Genomic DNA, 19214 nt, shown 5'->3' on the forward strand with positions numbered 1-19214 from the left:
GTTGGGATAACTGTCCCTGCAAGGTGTGAGGCTGGGTTTAGGCAGGAAGAAGCACACACAGGAGGAAGGCCTTCACCTACATCCCATTCACCGTTTCTATAGGTTCTGCCACCGTTTCTATAGGTTCTGTCACCATTTCTATAGGTTCTGTCACCGTTTCTATAGGTTCTGCCACCGTTTCTATAGGTTCTGTCACCGTTTCTATAGGTTTCCTCCCAGCCTTGCGTGTCTTGGCTCAGCAAGCAGACAGGAGGGGATGGTTGATCCCTCTGTGCTGAGCTGCCCCCACCAGCTGCATCCCCAGGGACTCAGTATTTCGTGCGTAATCCGTAAAACAAAGGCTTAGGTGGATTTTAAGGATAAGGCTCCATGTATCACCATGTGAACAGCAATTACAACGTGCAGTCCTAGGTGGTGCGTAAAACCTCAGACAGATTATTCATGAGTTATTCTGTAAACAGCAAGTGGGTTCCGTGCTATTTACCAGTTGTACCGGTTTCATGGCAAAAGTGCCGAGCGGCTTTAAACCCTCTACAGATTAATTCTCACTCGCAGCTCGCTCGCTGCGCTCTCTTCTGTGGGAAAAAAATGCAACGTGAGGATAACCCCATCCCTGCTCTGCCCTGGAGGTAACCAGGAGCTGTTGCAACTGCTGGATCTGCTAACCCGATGCCTGAAGATCCATGTGCTCCTCCTTTCTCCTTTCTGGTTCTGGGTACTGATGCCTAAAATACTTCATGAAATTATAGGCTGACTGGATGAACCTTTCAAAAGCTGTCATGCTGCAAACAGAAATGTGCCACTGACTTGGAAACTGGATCTGGCTTCACACAGCCAACTATTCTCTGCTCACAAAGAGACATCGTTAGTAATTATGTAAATATTCATAACATCTGCTCGGGCTGTTAGGATAACTGAGATAACTTTTGTTATTGGACATCTAAAATACAGATTGAGGGAAGAGTCATACCGTTCTCCTTATTCGGTACAGGTTCCTTGCCAATATTTCCTGTATATTTTCCAGGACATCCGGATTCAGAGTAACCTCCAATTTTTTGTCTGTTATGACACTCCTGTCGTTGTTGCTGCAAAGAAAACCAGAACACCTTATTTTGGAAGATGCACAGTGCATCCCCAAAGCCCAGCGTTCCCAGCAGCCTTTTCGGATCCCGATCCACCAGCAGACGTGGCCAACAGCTAATCCTTGCAGACGGAGCTCGCTGCAGAAGCGGCGTTTGGTATTTGCGTCAGAGCTGAGCCATCCACGCGCTCCCGGGGAGATAAAAGGGCTGTGGGGAGCTGTGGCAGAGCAGAACCGCCTCTGAGAGACGAGACGGCCATTCCAACAAGCAAATATTTGAGCCTGCAGTCTCAGCCAACGCTCATGCTCGCTGTTGGCTCCTTCAGTCCATGTAATGGTGCAGAACCATCAAAAAATGGTGCAAGAGCCTCCCCCTCGGAGCACCATTTCTGTGCAGCTCGGGGGAGGTAAGCCTCCACGTACAAGATCAGAAACTGTGTCCATCAATTGCTCATCCACCCGATCTTTTACAACACCCACCTACTAACCTTTAAAGAGCATTTACTTCACATTTGTCCAAGTTATGCTGCTCCTTCCCAAGGGCTAGCCCAGCAGGGAAGAGCAGAAGAGGAAGAGAAGTTTGAAAAAACTTTTTGCCACCGTTCCCTCCGGTGGGAGGGGTGACAGAACGAGGATGACTTACATCAGGGATGGGTGGGATGGGGCATGACCCAGCTGCCCCGCCTCCGCCAGCTCGATGGCGTGTTTCCGCTCCAGCTTCTCGTAGAGAAGCACAATACTTGATTTTGGCTGGTCGTATTCTCGAAGCAGGATCTTCTGCAGGTATTTGCTGTTGAAATATTCTAATCTGTTGGAGAACAAACCAAGACATGCTTAGCCTCCTCCCATGACTCCCCAGCACCTAAATGGAGCTGAGCAAGCCAGCCAGTTCATAGTCCGTGGTTGCTCCATATCCATTATATCCCATCACCTTCACTCCAGAAATCAATGATCCCAGAGGTCAGCCCCTCATTATTTCTGCACTACAGTACATGAGCTAAGATACTAAAACTTTGCCAAACACAAGGAAAAAAAAATCCCCAAAGTGCCAGATTTATCACAAACTCCACTATAAATACTACAAGTACATGCAGTAGCCCCAAGGGATGGAACAGATTTAAACGCTTCCAGGTTCCCTCCTGAGTCATTTCCTCTCACTTTCTGCTCAAATGCAGCACAACTTTTGGGAAAGATCGAGCTGGTATCAAACACTGATGCTCAAGCCTGGCTGTTTGCTGTACAGAAACCTCCTCGCAAGGAGCCTGGACACTCCTGAGCAGCAGCGATTCCCATACCCTCTAGTGGCACTTCAAGCACTGGCATTCCTAAGAAAATCCCTGCCAGCTGCGTTGAGTTCTTACCATCAAGTTAGCTGCATCTGCACAGCCGAGGAATTAAACCTGGTAGATTTCTATTAAGTGTATTTTACGTTATTTATATATTTAAAATTAAAAAAAATAAAATCTCCTATGTGCACAATCTACCAGAACTGCATGAAATCGGAGCACTTCGCAACAGAAATCTGTAGAGATTCTTTATAATTTGTCCATCCTCAACAAGCAGACCCCCCTCCAAGCGCTGCAAAACTCATCTTTGTAGTGTTAATTGTGCACACGCCGGGTTGGAGCCCTCAGCTCCCACACAGGAGGAGGACACGGGGAGCACTGGGGCAGGCAGGGACAGGCTGAAGCCACCCAAGGTGTGTGTTTTTCATTTCTTCTTTGTACAAGAGGCGACAAACAGGGTAGGAGAGGAGAAAGGAGTCTTCTGAGGGTGAAGTGAATGTGACCTGCAAGTGGGGGAGCGCCCCGAGAACCTGGTCTCACCTTGGACAAGTAAAAGCTGCCCCGCTGTCACCTGCCTTGTGCCGCAAGGGTGAGCAAGGCTCAGCTGCCCACAGTGGAAACTTAGGGAATAGAAACCAGCCCCCATTTTTTTCCACACGTGTACATAGCCGTATTTTAGCAAATCCTTACTTGTCTTTCCAGTAATACTGTCCCCAGTGTCCAGATATATCTTCAATGCCAGCCAGCAAATGATCCAAGAACTAAACAGAAGAGAGGATTTCGCTATACACCAGTTGCATATGGGATGAACTCAGTCAGCAAACATCAAAAGCCGGCAGACAAAAGGGGAGACCCTTTCAGCTCAGTACACAGCCACAGTAAACAAGAAGAGGGGCTGTCGGGCTAATTCCCCATCCAGGCGTCCCCGCGTACCCCTCAGCTCTGGGGCACAAGAAGTGGTTTGGCCGCTTGCTCTCAGGTCGCTGAGGGACGTGGATCTGCTCTTTAAGATACCTACAGGATGGCTGATGGCTTGCATGTCCTGCATGTTGGGCCTTGATAAGCAGGAAACGCTCATATTGAGGTTTTTGAGGACAATTTGTCTCAGGAGATCAGTATCTTCAGGATATAGATGTAGATAAGGTACAAATGATGCTTTGACTTGAATAATAAATCCTGCCTTCCCTCAGACACTTCCCACTAAATTAAATCATTGGCTATATTGTGCCTCATACAAAAACATTATTATTATTATTTAAAATTATATTAAAAAATCCCGGACAGGTTGATTTTTCTAGCTAGAAGTTAAATCTCTGTAATTTCCTAAATTCTTTTCCCTCCTACTGGCATCCCTAAACTGGGGGAGGGCTCTGCTCTACCGTGAGTCAATGCCCCTCCACACTCAGGTATCGATACCTCTGGAGCTTCCTCCAGCTCTAATTTTTTTTTTTTTTTAATTTCTTTGTAAGGTCAGAGACAGAAAAATTTCAGAGAAATCCCCTCAGCCTGATATTTAGAGTCCTGACACTGCTATCAGCAGCTGAATAATCTGAGGACCAGCAAGTGACCCCACACACACACACTGATCGTCACTCTTGCCAGCAAGAACGTCCCGACTATCAGGGCAGAGAAATAAATTTAAGGAAGAAAGCTGCTTCTGGCTTCTGCGTTCCTGATTTCCAACTATCTGCATTATTACCCTCTCAACTTAATTGGTACAGAGCCATTTTCAGCTCACATTTGCTAATAAACACATTTCCAGAGATGATTTACTATTCACACACAAACAAAAGAAGAAAGTATTCTCTGTTCACCATAGGAAAAGGCTCTTCAGCCTATTGAACTCTTCTGTTAACCTCAAACAAAGCCCTGTAATACAACCTAATTGTAAGGATGCCAAACAGTTTTTATAAACGTCCTCAGACCTAATGTCTTTATTTCTAGCTACCCGAAAAGAAGACAAAAAATATGCCTGAAAAGCCATACCCACAGAAATGTGACTGGCCATAAAGAATTAGATTCAGAAACGTAATTTTACATTTGGACGCAGATGCAGAGGCGCGGCCTCAGCTAGGTGGACAGAGCACCCCACGTCCTCTCTGAAGAAATCCTCTATAACTAGAAATGCCAACGTCTGGATGGCGAGAGTGAGGGGAACTAAAGTCCACCTTCAGATTAAGGTCGTGGAATCATCAAATGTTTTGGGTGGGAAGGGACCTTAAAGACCATCCTGCCACACCCGCCCTGCCCCGGGCAGGGACACCTTCCGCTAGTCCAGGTCTCTCAAAGCCAACCTGGCCTTGAGCCCTTCCAGGGAGGGGGAACTTCAGTGGTTTCCTCCAACCTAGAGCTAACCTTACTCTCCCTTTTCTAAATCTTTTTGCAAAAATATCCACACTGGTGGTGGTGATGTGACCGGTGAATACCCAACCCTGAAAACAACCAAGTCTCATTTTCTTTCCTTCACTCTTTCCAGGGAAGCAGAAAAGTTGGAGTTAGGTTAGAGTATAAACTTTAGGACGAGTGATCACCTTCTCCTGTCGTGTTTGTGCACCACCTAATGCAACACCAGCCTGAGTCGGTGGCTGCTATTCCAATATAAATAATAACCCATGGTTAGGAAGCTGCATAGGACTTCCAACCTGGAAAAGGACTGACCTGCAAAGGCTTCAGGTAAAACTGTGGGGCTGTAGAGGCACACCACATCGGCGAAGCATATTTGGAAAGCTCTGACCATGTGTTGATGGTCACTTACCCGAATATGGATCTGCTCTCCCACTGTGGGAGCACTCTCTCTTTTCCTCTTGACAGCCAACAAGTCAACAAGAGGGCGGATGGTCATTCCCTGCAGCATAACCACAAAGACAAAAATCAACCTTTCTTCACGTTAAATGTTCTTAGTGGTACCCGCACTGGAACAAAAATCACCACAACTTTGCCAGAACAAGACCTGCTGTTTGAGCTAGGCCCCTCTAATCCACTTGGTTTTATGAGCAAGATAAAAATCTGAGAAGCTTCAACATTCTAGAAATTCTGTTCACCTGTAGGCCAAACATCTTTTCCCCTTGTGGTAGTAGCCCATCAACAGGAGCTCAGATGCAGAAGGCTTTAGGATGGGGGTAAGCAAAGAGGGGGAAATGCTTTGCTCTCATCTGGCATCTCGAAGACCACGAAGAGTCAACCAATATTTTCAAGGTCAAGGCTGTGGCTTGCTCTTGGCTTGTAGCCTACCAGATGGAGATGGGCTTGAAACGTTCAAAGTTCAAATGCCTGAAACAGTGATAGTCCTTGAGACTTCACAGCACGCAGCCTCCACCTCAATTTGCTAACTTTTTGAGTATTATATGTCACAGATCATTGCTTGAATGATCTTTGATGGCCAGTTGGTGGCTAAGTTTACTAATCAAAGAATCTACCTGGTGGGAAGGGTCAAGGGAAGAGTTTTAATGTTCTTTAAGCCTCGTGGGAGAACTTCCAAAACGCTGTTGTGTTGCATTTCTTAGTCTGGCTTTGGTATGAAATGACTTTTCTAGGACATGTTTACAGCAAAAAATGATGGAGTAGTTGATGTTTATGACTTCTGAATGTCACAAATGCTGCCACGGAGGAGAGTTGAACACATTTTTAATTGCCGAAACAATTAATATGTCATTTTAATAGCTAAGAGCAATAAAAAAATGCATTGCTCTTCAGAGTAAATGACATAAAATTCACTAATTTAGAAATAACAGATATTACAAAATTAAGTAGAGACTACACAATTCAGTCTCTTGCCTTCACTGGATAATCAGCTCTATTTGTTTTCTTCTTAAAGTGGCATTTTGGAGTTGTGTGACCAAGAGTCCCAAATTTAGACACATCCGGATTCCTTTGGTCCTTCCCGACCTTGGGAGCACTGTGGGAATCCCACAAGTCATTTCACAACACACCTGTAGGTCCTCTATGACGTTCCTCCACCCACCAGGGATAACTCATCTGAAGTGCATCCCCCGATGCTGACAGGCTCTATCACGCCTCACACAAAGTTTTTCTACCGCCAGCAATCCAGTAGCTAATGGGTCAGTGTAGGCAGCAAACAGAAAAAAAAAAAAAAAAAAAAAAAAAAAAAAAAGCCTCTTCACAATTACTGTATTTGCTAACAATCTGATGGAAGAGGTCAGAGGCCAGTAGGCTCAGAGAGCGAACTTCAAATGGAGAACGTGGTATTTAATTTTTAAACCACACTGAAAGGCAGAACAATGGGGGCTTTTTGTGACATTCCAGACAAGCCCACAGCCTCTTGGAGGACTTTCTGGTCTACGTGACATATACCCAGGGCTGCTTAGAAGCGTTGAGGACTTGACAATTGATCAGTCAACCTCCTCAAAATTATTAACCAGGCTTCTTGTGGGAAGAGTCTTATGCAACTGAGTTAGCCAGGGTTGTGTAATGCACTGATGGACCCACGTATGGACAAGCCCAACTGCTTGCGCATTGGTCATTAGCCTGTGTAGCACGAGGCTTTTCAGACAGCATGGTCAGGATTTCCACGAAAATGAAGTGGGTATGTGCTCCAACAAGATGTCTTGCTGCCTTCACCAGCTTAAAGGGGGCCAAATCATCTCTCCCTTGGTTCCTGTCCTATCTTAACGCAGACAACTGCCATCAAGTCTGTACTGATATCACTGTGAACACAAAGAAAACTTATTGCACAAAATAACAGAGGAAAAAAAGAAAAAAAAAAAGAAGTCCACTATCCACAGGAGTTGTTTTGTGGCCAATATTTCGCTTTCCCTTTCCATCCAAAGTGCCACGCACCATGAAAGATGCTGGGATATTACAGATTTCACTCTTAAATCCTGCGTCCGTCGATGCAGCTGGCAGCGGCGCCACAGATTTCAGAAAACGTGCAAACCCAGGTTTCTGAAGCTTCGTCTTAATACCTCCCTCTGTTATATTTACCTGTGTTTTTGGTGCTGAGCTACAGCAGTATCTTTCTGGTTCAGCTTTTAAGCGAGTTTACTTTTCCCCTCCCCGTTCTCGCGGCGGCCTCAGCTGCACAATGCTGCAGGTATCTGGAGCCCGAGCAAAGTCTGTCTTTATAGATGCCGTGTTCCTGCTGAATGGCTGAAGGTCAAGGGGTCGCCCCGCTGACACGTACCCACGGGGGGACCCTGTTTAACTCCCACCCTTTCGCATGGAGATGACATCACCAGTTGAGCTTTTCGTTTACACAAAAGCCCTTTTCCCAGTCCTGGGAAGGATTTTCCGAAGCCTTGGCAGAATGGAGCTGCTGCCTTAGAACAACCTTTGTCTGAGACTCAAGAGCGTCTCTGCATGAGCGGACGTGCCTAGTGACCGTATCTTTTCAATTTCTGACCCACATTTGCATCTTAAAACTTGTCAACCTCCACCTAAGTACGCTCCCCCCACCCCTGGCCCCTGCTCTGTCCTTTCAGTCTGAAAACTGCGCCCGGTCCAGCTGCCCTGCGGGTCTCAGCTCCGCGCCCATCAGCACGTCACACTTGTTGACCATTTTTTCAGCTCATGGTGTAGATTCCGTGGAGGTGGGGAAGCAGAGAGCCAAACCCAACCCTACACATGGCCCAAGTGCCTGACACCCACACCTGAGGGGTTCAGGGAGGCCGAGGGGAAGGGATTTGCTCTCATGGGGTGATGCTCAGCCATGGGGCCACTGTGACCGACCGTCTCCCAAAGCTCCAGCAGCTGCTCTGCTCCCTCCATCCGAGGGCAGGAGGTGGGCAGCCCCAGGTCAGCCGCTCTGTCGGACCTCATGCCCTTGAGCAGGAGCTCCCGGGGAGCTTTTCTGCACAGCATCTTTCCCAGACTCCCATCCCAGTTGCTTCAGCCCAATGGAGACCGCTTTTAACTTTTGGGGCTAGAACACACCAGGCAGACATCAGCCTTGCTCACTTCAGGACCGGACAACCCCAAGTTTTCCACCACGTCCTCCTTCAAATGCGGCAGCATCTGCCAGGTGAACATTGCCCTTAGAGACTTGCTACTGGGCAGAGAGGAGCAGGGAGACACATCCAAAAATCTCCATCCCACAGAAGGCTGCAAGAATGTTTTTACCACTAGATGTCACGGCAATGCCGAGAGCTGCTGCCTGCCTGCTCCTCTGGAGCTGGGCTTCACTGCACCCTGAAGCACAATAACTCCTTACAACCTCAGCCTGGGCCTAAGGGAGAGGAAACCTGTCCCCACCACACTCCTGGAGGGGTGCTAACTAAGCATCCGTGGGGGAAAAAAAAAAAAAAAAAAAGAGTATATTATTATAGTAACCAAGTTGTGCTCCAGCTGCAGGCTGCCCAGCCTGGGTCCTTGCCCGCCGTGTGCAGGGGACAGATGTGGCACCTCCCATACGCTCCCCAAGCGCAGCCCAAGCTGAAGATGTTCCTACAGCCTTTCTACAGGATTGAGGCTTTACAAAAAAAACACACCCGCAGCAGAAATCAGTCTTTAAGAAAAAAAAAATAAAAATAATCGTACATTCACGCTTTAAACAACAAACTCAGTATCTCAGAGCAAGCAGTGCTGTGAGGATCCCCCTCCTACCCTGGCAGCGGGGGTCAACCCGTCCGCAGCCACCCCGGGACGTGGGCAGGTTGAACTCTCTTACAGAAGCTTCCCCACTGTGTAGGAAACAACCCAGGAATCACTTGGGCAGAAAGAGAAAGGAGGTAGCAACAGGGCTTAGGGATCAATTATAAACGAAAAATTAGAGGCAAAAAAATCAAACGTGCTCTGACTTTTCTATCTGCTTCTGGTTTTCCTTGCTTTTCTAACAAGTTACCTTTTTTTTTTTTCCCCCGATGGAGGAGTTAAAGCAATCCCCTTCCTGCTGCATCATCATAAAGTAACTGCAGCTGCTTTGCTGCATGAATGTGAAAACACCTCAGACATACGTACAAAATATTTTGATAAACCACCAATGACTGTTACTGCTTCAGCTGTTGGATGCCCCAATAAAATGAAACTCCTTCTCAGAAAACGTTAAGAAGTCACTCCCTCAAAATTAGGTCCCTTTAAATTGTCCCACTTGTGAACTATCAAAACTGAGGTGACCAAAGCATAAACCTCTTTTTAAATTTTTGCTGCTCATGTTCAGAGTTTGGAGCATCTCCAGGATCTTCCATCTTCTCACCTTTGGGACCAGGAGAAGTGACCTTCACTGCTGCATGGCTCGGGCAGCATTTCATTTCATAACAAGGCCTACAATAACAAACGGTTCTTACCTCGCTCGAACAGCAGACTAATTGCAGAGGTTGATTTGTGCTGGCTTTGCTCTCGCAGAAAACACGTAAAAGCACTACTTCAGAGAGGAAACCTAGGCCAGCATCATGCTTCACAATTTTCACCACTGCTACTCCAGTATGGATGGACCAGAACAAAGAAGGGACAAGTTATCATGGAAAATGCTACAGCACATGTAAGCCAGTAACTGCTAGCTGCCCCCACAAATGCGTGACGTGTTCTCACACCTTCCGCCTCTTTCAGTAATAATTTTTAATTTTTACATGCCCAACCACTCAATGGAGGGAAAGTTTTAATGACTGGTAAATCCTTGTGTCCATCTAATGGTGTAGTACTAGTTATTTGTCTGGGAAAAAAAAAAAAAAATCAAGGTAATTCTTTACATCTGCTGGTGACACCAAGATTGTTTTTTACCTGTACAAACACGGTGAAGAGGATGACAACAGTTGTTGCTGCAATGAAGAGCTTCTTTCTGTGAAAGTCAGGAAGCAAGAAAACCAAAGAGAAACAAATGGCTCCGCGGAGACCCCCGTACGCTATAATGAACTGGTCTTTGCTGGTGATGGTGTTCACGTGAAATCTGTTCACAAAGAAAGTCAGCACAAGAACCCCTGAAAGGCAGGAAAGAAGATGGGAGAACATCAAACAAAAAGAGCAATTAGGTAAAACTCATTATCTTACGGTATATTTTACAGTAAAACATCCCTGAACTGGTAAACACCAATCACGAGGAACTGGCCAGGGCCCAAGGTGGTGTGTGTGTATATATATATGTATTCCCCAGTATGCTGCTGGAGAAGGGCTTTTCTTCCAGCCTGGTCCGACAGGTTTGTATCTGATTCATCCAGATAAAAATGAATCCCCAACACATTCCTGATTTGGGGGATTGCAAAGACCATTGACCGGCCATAGTTCGGGGGGTTCGGAGGACTGTATAATTTGAGGTAGCTCATCTCGTAGCAAATCCTCCTGTTTTATAACTCAGCCTTGTGCTCATCACAGTCCCAGAGTTTCCTTCAGAAAGATGCTGAGCTCTGCAGGGGAGTTTTAGTGTCAGCCCGCTCCCGTGCCTGCAGATCCCCAGAACGCACCATTGACCTGGGGATTTGGTGTTAAGCATCAGCTCGATACTGACAGTATTTACCCAAACAGTAATTACTGGCAACATAGGATGTATTAGCACATTCATTTTGATGGTAGTTAAAGTTTTGAGGTCAATTCCGTGGTCATGTGCCAGCTGAAACTTTACATCAACTGGAATAATCAGCCAGATGCTGAGAATTGAAATATTAATTGATCTATCTGGTGATAACAAATGATTGAATTACTTGGATTATAATTCCTCTCAAGACAAACCATCAGAAATAATTTATCCACAAGTTACCCTCCAACTGCCAAAAGTTTCCGAGTAGTAGCCAAGACACTCCAAATATCTGACGTATGCTCTGACAACATTCACCTCGCTGCTTCACAAATCTGTCGCTCAAAGATTTACGCCGTGTGAATTTAAGACTACGTAAGGTGATGCAGCAATTGATGTAATTTATAGTCATTTGCAAATACATAAACAGATGCAGAAAGGTGCCAGAAGTCAGGCCTTAAATCAGTAAGCCATGATTTTAATACCAACGGAGAGGACAAACATTTTATTTCCTGAATATTAATGGCCATTTTGAGAACCGACGACGCAGACTGTCGCTTTCCTAGGAATTAGCAGGATCCGCATCACTGTTGCTTTTCTAAAGGGTGTTTGTAAAGCATCACTGAAGAAATAAACTTCAAAGGCGGTTCACTTGTAACGCACGTATCAAACACCTCCCTGCACACGTACAACTAAAAATACCCGAACTCTTGATTGCAGATCAGACCGGTTTGAAGAAAACAAAAAGGTGGGGATGCTCAGAGATAGGGAACTCGATTAACGGAACGTTGCAATGCCTTCCCCATCCCCACAGCACCGTGGAGCTGGTCTCCAGACCAGCCGATAGGTTTGGTTTCAAGGTTCTTTGCAACTTAATAAAATAAAATAAAGCATACCTGAGCTCACATGCTCAGCTTCTGTAAGCTCAGGCAGTGCTGATGATTTAAAAGAACAGAATTTACTCGAGCTGATATTGAGGCCTTTGTCTTAATTTAATCCTTGGTCATAAATTATTATTAGCATTCCTTAAACTAATTCAAGGCCAGTTTGCTCCATGAGATGACATACAATTAATCATTTTGAGCAGAATATGTTTTCTTCTGGAGATATACCTTGAAAAAGAGCAGAAGGAAATCTCCCCAGTGCTCAGATAACGGTAGAATAGTAGCGTTATCATGCAATTAATGCTTTTTGCTTTGTAGATGACCTCTCTTATATCAAAGTAATTCCAGTCCCCAGGCTTCAGCATAATCATTTCTCGTGTAAGAGCACTGGGAAGGTCCAGTAAAGGACTAGAACACACTTTACATACTATCCCCAGCAGCGTCAACCCCAAAGTCCCCAATTCATGGCAACAACCCCCACGGGTGCCTCCCATTTCGGGCTCAGTGCCTCCGGAGCTGCTGGAGGGGTCTGAGCAGGTCGGGGTCTGATCTCAACCACCACCACCAAGGCTGGAGTTTCCCAGCCCAGCTTCACGCAGCACCCTGCCCAGCTGCAGAAAAGGGACACCCCATTCAGGATCAGACGTGCAAGGTGATTTTCAGCCCTCGTTCGTACGTTGTGATTTCGTTCAAGGGAGATGTTGAATACAAAGAGGGTTTTCTTCCCGCGCTGCAAGCGCTGAGCCCATCTCTAATAACGTGCTGCATAATTTGAGAATGCAATCAGAAGAGCTGTGTTTAGAGAGCCAGAGGATTTTCGGTGGGCTTTTGTAATGTTATTATGTTCTTTACATCTTGCAACAAAGAATTTAAAAAAAAAAAAAAAAAAAGTCAAACGCTCAGAACTTCTTTTCATTTGAGCAAATAATTTAAGAGAAACCCACGTAATTGTAATAAAACATTCGAATGGGCACAAAACTGACTAAAAAACATGTTTCCAAGTGCATTTACGGTGCATAGTTATTAAAACAAACCTTGGCGTGTATTAACAGCTAATAAAACCCACTCTGCCATGTCTTGGCTAATCACAGCCTATCCTATTTAAGCAATTTCTTCAAGTGTCTATCAAACTTGAGTTCACTCTGTTTGACTTCGTGGTTTGGAAACATAAATCCTGTCGAATGTTTTTAGCTCTTGAATTCCTGTTACATTTGCAGATATAGTTAACACATGAAAACTTTCATAAAGGAGAAGGTAGGTCCTCTGCACTCACTCGGGTGACAGCAACTGCACACTGTAAGAGGCAAAGGAGAATCAGCCTCTGGACACCAAATCAGCACAAGATACCGCTGGGGACACGGTGAATCAGTGCATCTATATTTTTTCTGGTCATTTACAACACGGCAAAATGGGATCTCAGAGTACTCTGGGACCAGGACTTAGGTTTTCATCATAACTGATCAAGAAGATCATCTTTCGCCACAATTATCAGGAGAGCTTTGTCATTCACAGCTCTCTTCCTCTTGTTATCGCTAAGTCTGGGTCACTTTTTTAACGGAGGTTGGTCAAACAGTGCAATAGGTTTCCTAGAGAGGTTGTAGAGTCTCTGTCCATGGAGATAACTGAAAGCCAACTGGACACAGTCCTGCCTAGCTGACCCTGCTTAAGCAGGGGGTTAGATCTCGAGAGGTCCCTGCCAACCTCAGCAATTCCCTCACTGTGCAGTTCTGAAGTTTTCGAGTAGGAGCAGAAGCATCCCCACTTTTTAGCTCCTAATTCTCATGTACCCAGCAGTAAGCTTTACAGCAGGGCTTCTCCAGAGACAGCTGTTTGAAGGTTCCTCCAGTTCCCCATTTAAGGATGCTGCCGTACACAGACTCGTTAGGAATTAAATCCTTTAAATCTCTGCAATGCAGAACATGCAGTCAGAGGCCCCACAGTTTTACACAGCTCCCTGAACCCAAGCTATGTACTTACAATCTCCCTCCTATTGTGCAGAAACCAAGGGACTGAGATAGACTGAAACGGAAAAAGAGATCATGGCAACTGGAAGGTCTAAGACAGGGGTACCAATAAAATAGACGTCACCAGGATCTCTATTTAGCACCAATGCTGTCTGTGGTGAGTGCACAGATTAGGAAACTGCAGTAAAATGCAAGAGCTGCTATTAGGCAAGAGGTGGAGGAAGAGGGAAGCATCAGCTGGGGTGTCCCACTTCAGTCCTTGCATTGACATCTGGGATAACATGCACAGAGCGAGCGGGAGAGGATGATGGAGGGGCAGGAACGTTCTCTCATTTAATGGAATCACATTTTTTACTCCCATAAAGAATAATATATACATATTAAAAAAAAAAAAAACCCAAAAAAAACAAAACAAACAACAACTATAATTTTACCATACCTAGTGCTCTCCAAATGAGACAGAAAATGACAGTGAAGCAAATGTATGGCCAGTTCCACTCATGATTTTCTCCAATGGTGGAAACTCCAAGAAAAATGAAGATGAGGGTATCGCTAACACTGCTCCACATCTTCATGAAGTATTTCACTGTGGTGTGAGACTTCAGAGAGATGTTGGCCTCCACGTAACGTTTCATGCCCATGGCACAAACAATGATGCTGAGAAAATGAAAAGCAACCAGTAATTTTTTCTACTTAAGAACATGAAACCAACACATTGTCATTTATAAAAAAAATAGGCTTCATCAAGTCTTAGGTGTTTACAGACATCTCACTGGGCAGTGATTTGCTTCCTACATCAAGTCCAAAATATCAGGAGGACCACCAGGACGATAAGATACTACATAGGTTGACCACAACTGTCTGAATCTGGTTTTTAACAGATAAACAGCTCACCATCTATTGCCACACAGCAATACCGAATTAACTACACCCAACTCTTCCCATCAACTGTCCTCAGCTCTTTAACTTTGCCAAGCTCTAACCACCCGGGCTGAAGAGTTTCATGTTTCGGAGCCCACATCACTTATTTTGCCTGGATGAAAGACACCTGAGGGAAGAGGAGACTTTTTTTTTTTCAGCACGAGAAATGTGTAAAGAGGACTCCTGTGAGTTTGACTGATACCTGGTCACTACAGCAGATTCTTGTAGGACTCAGAATTGGTGTAGTTCAAGAGCAGCCCAGATGCCGTGCTCCTTCACCCAAGGGACCAAACTTAATCTAAAGTTGGAGAAACTCAAGAGTACAACATCCCTCACATTGTGTATTTCTAAGCCTGACCTGACCTGTAATTTTTGGGGGGGCGCAGCTAGGAAGCCATCGGCTCCAAGCAACCAAGAGACAATAAAATGCTCAAGCACGCTGCACAATGAGCCAAGAAATGCTGTTGCTATAGTCGGAACATCTGACCTCCTCGGGTATCGCATATCCAAGGTCACTTCAGAAGTGCGCAGCACCAATTAAAACTTCTGCCTTGCAATTTTTCATGGATAATTGGTTCTTCAAGTTACAAGGTACGTGTGATTAGCCTAATTCATTCAGCTTTTCAAATCAATACGTTTTCAGGCCAGCAATCTTAGAAGGTCAAAACAATTGAGTGCTTAAAGAATCGAAGCTCCATTTATATATATATATTTTTTTTTATATATATTTTAACCTGGACAGAAATTTTGTTTTAAATGTTGTGCCAGCAATAGCAAATCAGCTTTACATTGCTGGGATCTGGTTTCCACTGGTATTTGGCAAGGCCATCCATATGGAGTTTTATTGCATTCAAAATTCCTTTCACAGGGGCTATCGTGGTAACTCTCTTTCCATTACATCACCCATGGAGGAGCAGATCCTCAGCTTGCAGCAGCACATCTGGGTCTGGCAGACTGACTTTAAACCCCAGCTGTGACCAGGACAGGTAAGTGACCCATAAGGGTGCAAATAGCTGTTAAAATAGGTGGTGGCCTCCGGAGCACATTATCCATAATGTATCCTCTCAGAGGATAAGATCTATTCAGAAAAGAGCCACGCAACTACTGCTTTGCAGTGAAAACATCCCATTTAACCCCAAGAATATCACAAAGGAGATTCTTCGCATTATTTGGGCTTTGGCAGAAAAAACCCTCTGGCCCCAGTAAACAGGACAGTTTGCAGACGGGCAGAGCTGACTGTGCTCTGGTTGTGGTTTTATAACCTCTATGAAACCAGAGACCCCGTTTCTCTCCTCCACAGCTATTTATTTATTTCAGGAAGATGCTGTCAACCACTCTGCACCGCTGCTAACAAAGGCAGAGCAAGGGCCACTGTCCTTCTGGCTCAGCAGTGAATCTCTTGCACATCTTCACTGCCACAACTCGGCATCTATTGTTGGACCAAGGCAAAGGAATGGACAGCAGCTACATTCATTTCTGCTTTACTTAAAGCACTAAGAAAACCAGCAACACTCTTATGGGGAAATACTTATCAGGTATTTGGTTGGAGCAGCAAAAAAGTTAGAAGAAAAAAAAAAACATACTTTTTCAAACACACTTTTATAAATTTATCTAATGCTGCTTGAGTTCACATCTTTCATCTCCTAAGAAAATGTACCAATTCTTAAAAATATCCTGAAATCGGTCTTTTTTGATTTGTCCTTTTTAGACTGACCCGTTTTGCTTAAAGCACTGAGCCAGAAAAAAATAACAGGGAGTGAACCACAGGCTGAAAAGAAAATAATAAATTCTTCTGCTTCTTCCTCCATAAGTAGTTAGTGAAATAGTTCCAGTTAGGAACTAAGAAACCCAACAAGTATTTATGGGCAAGTGACTTCCAGAGCCATGGTTTGGGAACACTGATTGGAGAACGGATTCACACCAGATTCACAGAGAGGGAGTAAACTGGACCTGTCCTGTCACAGCTTCAAAGATGGACACCGGCCCTAGAGCAAGGCGGGGGAAAATAAAAAAAAGGAAAAAAGAAAAAATCAAACTAAAAAAATTTGCAGAACTGTTTAGCAGATTGTTTTTTTTTTTTTTGGACTATGTAGAATTGATTTTTTTTTTTTTTTTTTGGCAATCAAATTACTTTTCAAAGAAACAAACTGCCAAGATCTGCTTCTTATAATACAGGACTCCCCGGTCACGAATGGATTGTTTGAAATCAAGATACATAAAAGAGGCATTTATAATTTGGCAATTACAAGACCAGCAGTGCAGGAATCGGCTGCCTTCGCAATTGTTTTGCTTTAGAAACAATGCATTATTCAAAAGAATAGAAAATGGGTTCCATAATGGGTACAGTAGATTGTGATTGATAGAAGTAGACGCCATTAGGATTGAATGTTTTCTGCTCCATGATGATTATGCAGCATATTTATTTCGCTGTTCTGTCTCACGCTCCTATAAATAGGCCTTCTCTTACCTATTCCCAGAGCTAGAATTGTTTTCAGCAATGCCAGAATGTTGCTCCTATTAACCATTCAAGGAAACAAAATCTGCAAGACACAGGAATGGTTTATATCCAAAGCAGTATCGTTGGGTTTTAAATAGATCTCCTGGATATTCCTGTGTCTAGCTGGTACCTGACTTAATATTTTTATTTTCTTTTTATCTTCATTATTATCAGATCTACAGTTGTTTACACTGTGGCTATCAACGCAGTCCGAGCCCACTTTATAGTCTTTTGGGAAATATTAAATAGTTGGTTATGATCCTCAGCACCAGCTGGCTTAATTTAGGTAGGAGAACCAAACGCAACAGATATCAGCCCCCAGAAACTAGGGCTGAATGACTGGTTTTCACCTGTCTCTGCTTTCCAAGGTGAGCTTTCTCTGACCAGAGGGATTATTTTTTTCTCAGCACCTGCTCTGCGAGTGAAATGCACAACGAGGTAAGCACGAAGCTCAATAACCTCTCCCAAAACTGAAGGATCTGGCCCCAAATTATTCTTTTTTTATTGAAAGACCTACCCAGTAAAAAGAAAAATTAACTGTATCGTGAATGACTAAATTTACAGAAACAAAGACTCCCACTTCGCCGATCCAAAAAGCTGCAAGGGAATCCATGAGATGGTACCTGGTACAGCGTGGGATGCTGCACCAGGCCCTGCCTGCCCCGTCTTGCTCCACCCTCACAGAAAACCTTCACACAAAGAGCCTGCCAGTACTCTGAAGTGGTTTTCAGACTGAAGAGTGCATAAGCCTGGCTGCGCTGTACTAAACTGCAAGCAGTTTGGGTTCAGTACCCTTGAAATCTTCGACTGAAATCAGTCCGCAGATTTCCAGCGTTACCGGCGAGGGGTGATGGACGACACCCTCACTCAGGAGGCCAAACTCACAAACTGTGTCTGAGCTACCAGCAGTGCGTGAGAATCTCCGAAGCAGAGGTTGCCATTAGAGCCCTCCACTCCCAAACAGTGGGAATATTTCCAGGCTTCAGCTCTGCGGGGGATACACAACTCCCACCCCACCACGCACACCTCTGGGGCCACCACCCAAAGGTAGAGCTGCTTCATAGGGCAGGCAGATCAGGAGGAGGATGTTACAACAGACATGCTGCAAACCAAGACCAAACCTTTCTAAAGAGCAGATTAAATACTCCGTGCAGCTCTTCAGATGTTGGTTTTGACTAGGCTGCACACAGAAAATAACGAAATCCGCCAAGAAAGTCTCTTCTGGCTCTGTCAAATCAACTAGACACCTCGCTGCTTGAACGTCCAAGGGTTTCCAAACACAAACCACGGAGCTCTAATAAACACGCCTCAATAACCCACACAAACCCACCCGCCGGAGGAGGCTTGCCCAGCAGTAGCCACCGGGATGGCTTGTGACTTGCAGCTATTGCCACTGACGTGCCACCGTGTAAGGTGTGAAACAGGGCCACACCTCTCAGCTCTTCCACCCGCTTTTATACTCGCTGTTTGCTGCCACACACAGATTTCCATCTAAGCAAACTGACTTTAACCCCTTTTTTTCATACATTTCACTAAATATAGCCAGAAAGTTTGCCTGGACAGATGAGATGCTGGGACATACTTACGCCACGATCCCCGAAAGGTGAAACATTTCGGCAGTGAGGTAGGAAAGATAGCTGTACAGGAAGACAAAGAGGGGTTCGATGACACGGATTTCCTTGGTGAATCGTGTGGTAAAGGCGGCAGTCATCCCGAAAGTCAGACCAACTAAAACTCCTCCTAGCCCAACCACAAAGAATTTTCCAACTCCAGCAAACACATCCATACTTTTGATGGTTGGCATTTCACAGAAAGATCGAAATAGCTTGTAGAGCACCTGGGGGAAAAAAATGAGAGAGAAAAACAGCCATTAACAACATATTTACCAGACATAGCCACATGTAGCAATAACACTCAAATATACTGCTGGGATTCCTGCCAGTGCAGGGGCCATCTTGTCCAGACCGTGCTTTTGCCAAGGAAGGTTGAAGCAGAAGATCCTTGAGGTCCCTTCTAAGCTGGTATCCTATGACTCTACGATTCTCTGGAGGTCAGGTTCCTACCAGGGGAGTGCTGTGGCACTCACACACATTTCTGCCTCCAGACTTACAAAGGGATGTTCACCTGAAAGCTCCTCAGGACCTCAGGCCAGAGAAGCAGACCAGAAGTCCTCTGCTAGGAGC

General features: G+C 45.0%; 1 protein-coding gene across 1 annotated transcript in view; it reads right to left on the minus strand.

The window, feature by feature from the left end:
- The window catches only part of LOC113480200 (sodium/hydrogen exchanger 2-like), a 28206-nt gene that overhangs the window by 6516 nt on the left and 2476 nt on the right, over nucleotides 1–19214 (minus strand). Inside the window, exons 3-9 of the mRNA XM_026848821.1 lie at nucleotides 18618–18868; nucleotides 14053–14270; nucleotides 10039–10235; nucleotides 5123–5212; nucleotides 3058–3128; nucleotides 1725–1889; nucleotides 971–1085 (exon numbers count right to left, since the gene is read on the minus strand). Coding sequence (XP_026704622.1) covers nucleotides 971–1085; nucleotides 1725–1889; nucleotides 3058–3128; nucleotides 5123–5212; nucleotides 10039–10235; nucleotides 14053–14270; nucleotides 18618–18868 — 1107 coding nt within the window. The remainder of the gene's footprint in view (nucleotides 1–970; nucleotides 1086–1724; nucleotides 1890–3057; nucleotides 3129–5122; nucleotides 5213–10038; nucleotides 10236–14052; nucleotides 14271–18617; nucleotides 18869–19214) is intronic.

This window comes from Athene cunicularia, assembly GCF_003259725.1.
Source record: "Athene cunicularia isolate RWA chromosome 4 unlocalized genomic scaffold, athCun1 chr4_part3, whole genome shotgun sequence".
NCBI classification, from domain to species: Eukaryota; Metazoa; Chordata; class Aves; order Strigiformes; family Strigidae; genus Athene; species Athene cunicularia.